Source organism: Geospiza fortis, unplaced genomic scaffold (assembly GCF_000277835.1).
Source record: "Geospiza fortis unplaced genomic scaffold, GeoFor_1.0 scaffold333, whole genome shotgun sequence".
NCBI classification, from domain to species: domain Eukaryota; kingdom Metazoa; phylum Chordata; class Aves; order Passeriformes; family Thraupidae; genus Geospiza; species Geospiza fortis.
The window spans coordinates 2,429,493-2,432,645 of NW_005054347.1; the positions used below are offsets into that span (position 1 = coordinate 2,429,493).

Here is a 3,153-nt window from a genome sequence, read left to right on the forward strand (position 1 = left end):
GGCAACAGTCCCAAGGTCACCTACCTGTGTGGTGAGTGGGATGCCCAGCAGGAAGCCAGCCACAGCCACTCCCAGCGTTACGAAGGTCTTTTTGCGGATGATCCACTCATTGCCCACCTCATCCACAATGGCCGTGACCAGAGTCTCCAGCAGGCAGAACTACACGGGGCAAAGGGGGTAGCCCATCACCACCTTGGCCCCACCACACCACCCCATCTGAACGTGCTGGCCCCACCATGACCTACCTGCGTACCCAGCCCCAGGAGGATGAGCATAAAGAAGAAGAGAATGGACCACAGTGGCGAGATCGGGAGCAAGGTGAGGGCCTCAGGGTAGGCGACGAAGGCCAGGCCTGGCCCATGGTCAGCCACCTTGGAGACATCCACACCCAGGTGGTTGGCCATGAAGCCCAGGATGGAGAAGATGACGAAGCCAGCATAGACGCTGGTAGCACAGTTGGTGATGCTGATGATGATGCTGTCCCTGTGGGAAGAGGAGTCAGGGCTGGCAGTGGACACGAGGGCAGAGGCAGGGCTGGGGGACTGTGGTCGGGCACTCACCGGTAGCAGTTGTTGTTGAACTTGTTGTAGGAAGCCATGGTGATGAGCCCGCCCCAGGCACAGCCCAGCGAGTAGAAGATCTGTGAGGCCGCGTCACCCCACACCTGTGGCAGTGGGATGGTCAGCGCTGTGCCCCCAGCCCCACTCAGCCCTGGCTGCCTGCCACCCTTCGTCCCTGCTCACCTTGGCATTGAGGATCTTGTCCCACTGGGGTGTCAGGTAGTACATGATGCCAGTGACAGCCCCCTCCAGCGTGATGCCGCGCACGAAGAGGATGGTGAGCACCACGTAGGGGAAGGTGGCCGTGAAATACACCACCTGTGGGGCAGCACCTCAGTGAGGGGGGGATGGGGCCAGGGCTGGGGACACAGGCAGGAATGGCTAAGGTGTGGCTGTGGCTGGGGTTATGGTCCAGAGCGTGGAGAGGCAGACCAGGAGGAGAGGATATGGTCCAGAGAAGGGACTATCCTGAAGGAGGTGAGACCATGGCCTCATGGGAGGAGCTGTGTCCAGAAGGGATGCGGCCAGGTCGTAGGGGTGTGGCCTTACCCAGAGTGGGAGGAGCACATAGAGGGCAGGGACAATGCTAAAAGAGGAGGAGTTGTGCCCAGAAGGGATTGGGAACATGTCCACAATGGGAGGTTCATTCTCAGTAGGGGTGGGGCTATGCCTAGAGGGGACATGGCCATCTATCCTGAAGGCAGGCCCACACCGCTAGGGAGGGGCCTGGAGAGGGAACACACAGGTACCTTCCCCGAGGATTTCACACCCTTGATGAGGCAGAGGAAGACAACGACCCAGGAGACACCAAGGCAGCCCAGGAGGGGCAGCCGAACCTCGCCCAGGTTCCCGATGTCATCCGACAGGTTCAGCACATACCTCCTGTATGGGGAGGGGGCAGCAGGGTCAGTGGGGCCCAGCCATCACCACCTCCCCCATCCCTGATCCCCGGCCCTGGTACCTCCAGTACTCCTCGCTGGGGCTGGTGCGCTTCTGGGTGGTGTTGAGGAGCTGGGTGATGTTGAGGGCAGCCCGGCTGGAGAGGTTCCCATCCAGCACCCCCACACAGTCGGGCGTGTTCCAGGGGTTGCTGCAGTACGTCCAGGGCAGCACGCGCGTCATGGACACAAAGAAGTAGTAGAAGGCAATACAGATCACCACGTTGTAGTAGATCCCGATGTATGTGGACACCACCATCATCCCGTAGCCCACGCCTGGGAACAGCACCGGGGAGGGGTGAGCGGCAGGGTGCGGCGGCACGGGCACGGCGCACAGCACCAGGGTTGTGGCATGGGAGGAGTGGGCTGCATGCCATGCTGTCAGCAGCCTTGCAGCCAAGCTGCAGCTCAGTGCCTGGCTTTGCCACAGGTGTGAGGAGCACTGTGCATGGGATCCTCTAACTCCAAACAATCCTAGTGGTGCTGAGGGTCCCCTGGGACACACGGCAATGTGTACAGGCTGCAGGCAAGCCCTTGGGGTCTGCAGCATGAGAGAATGACTGGGTGGGGGTCACTCCTGGCTACGGTGACTTTAGGCCTGCAGTTATCTGGTGACATGTGACAGGCCACATGAGCACAGGGAAGTGCACCCTAGGCTCAGCATGCCACTGTGCAGGGCACACAAGAGTGTGTGCATGGGCTGCTTGCACTCAGACATGACATTGTGAGCGTGTCACCTGGCAGGCAGCCTGCAGGAGGTGTGGGCCAGGGGAGCCAGCAGCACGGGAGCACACCGGTAAGCCAGGAGATGTAGCTGGAGCAGCGTCCAGCCATGGCAGGGCAAGCATGCGGCAACAGCACCTGCTACCTGTGGTCCAGGGAGACGACTGCAGAAGCATGCCCACAGCTGGACATGCCACAGTGTGTTCAGGGGACCCAAGTGGCCTCTGCAAGAGTGATGTGCTGGGGACACGTGTGGCGTATGCAGGGATGTGTGTGTAATGCCTGCAGTGGATGCCAGCGCAGGGCTGCGGTTTGCGCCCGAGATGCGACGCGTGTGCAGGGGCACGTGTAATGCGTGCAAGGGATGCCAGGCAGGCTGTGCAGGGCAGCATAGCCAGGGAAGGCATGTGCACAGGGGACCAGTGCAATGCAGACTGTGATCTATGCACAGGGCATGTGTGTGCACGTCTGCACAAGCTGCAGGTGCCTCCACTGGGCCGTGTGATGTGCCAGAGGTGTGCATGCACCCCATGGTGTGTGAGGGTCACGCCAGCTGCCGGGCACTGTGACAGCAGGTGTCCCATGCTGGCCTGTGCCAGTATGGACAGGCAACTCCTTACCTTTGAACATGGGGCTGACCCTCCAGACGCCAAGGCAACCCTGGCTGGCAAACTGCCCAAAGGAGAGCTCCATGAAGAAGAGGGGGATGCCGCAGAACACGAGCATGATGAAGTAGGGGAACATGAAGGCACCTGGTGAGCAGGAACCAGAGGATGAGTGAGCACTAACCACAGGCACGAATGTACTTCCCATGCCCTGCACCAGCCCAAGAAATACCATGCAGGGCTGGGGTGCACACCCCCACACCTGCCCAGAGGAACCCCCCTCCCCTGTTCCCCCCACCCACCTCCCCCATTGCGGTAGCAGAGGTA

At 60.9% G+C, this 3,153-nt stretch overlaps 1 protein-coding gene across 1 annotated transcript in view; it reads right to left on the minus strand.

Moving 5' to 3' along the window:
• Window positions 1–3,153, minus strand: part of SLC6A9 (solute carrier family 6 member 9) — a 4,622-nt gene extending 1,469 nt beyond the window's left edge. The window contains exons 1-8 of the mRNA XM_014307872.1: window positions 3,129–3,153; window positions 2,842–2,973; window positions 1,522–1,774; window positions 1,310–1,442; window positions 744–878; window positions 561–664; window positions 246–483; window positions 25–159 (exon numbers count right to left, since the gene is read on the minus strand). Of these exons, the coding sequence (XP_014163347.1) occupies window positions 25–159; window positions 246–483; window positions 561–664; window positions 744–878; window positions 1,310–1,442; window positions 1,522–1,774; window positions 2,842–2,965 (1,122 nt within the window). The 5' untranslated portion in view covers window positions 2,966–2,973; window positions 3,129–3,153. The remainder of the gene's footprint in view (window positions 1–24; window positions 160–245; window positions 484–560; window positions 665–743; window positions 879–1,309; window positions 1,443–1,521; window positions 1,775–2,841; window positions 2,974–3,128) is intronic.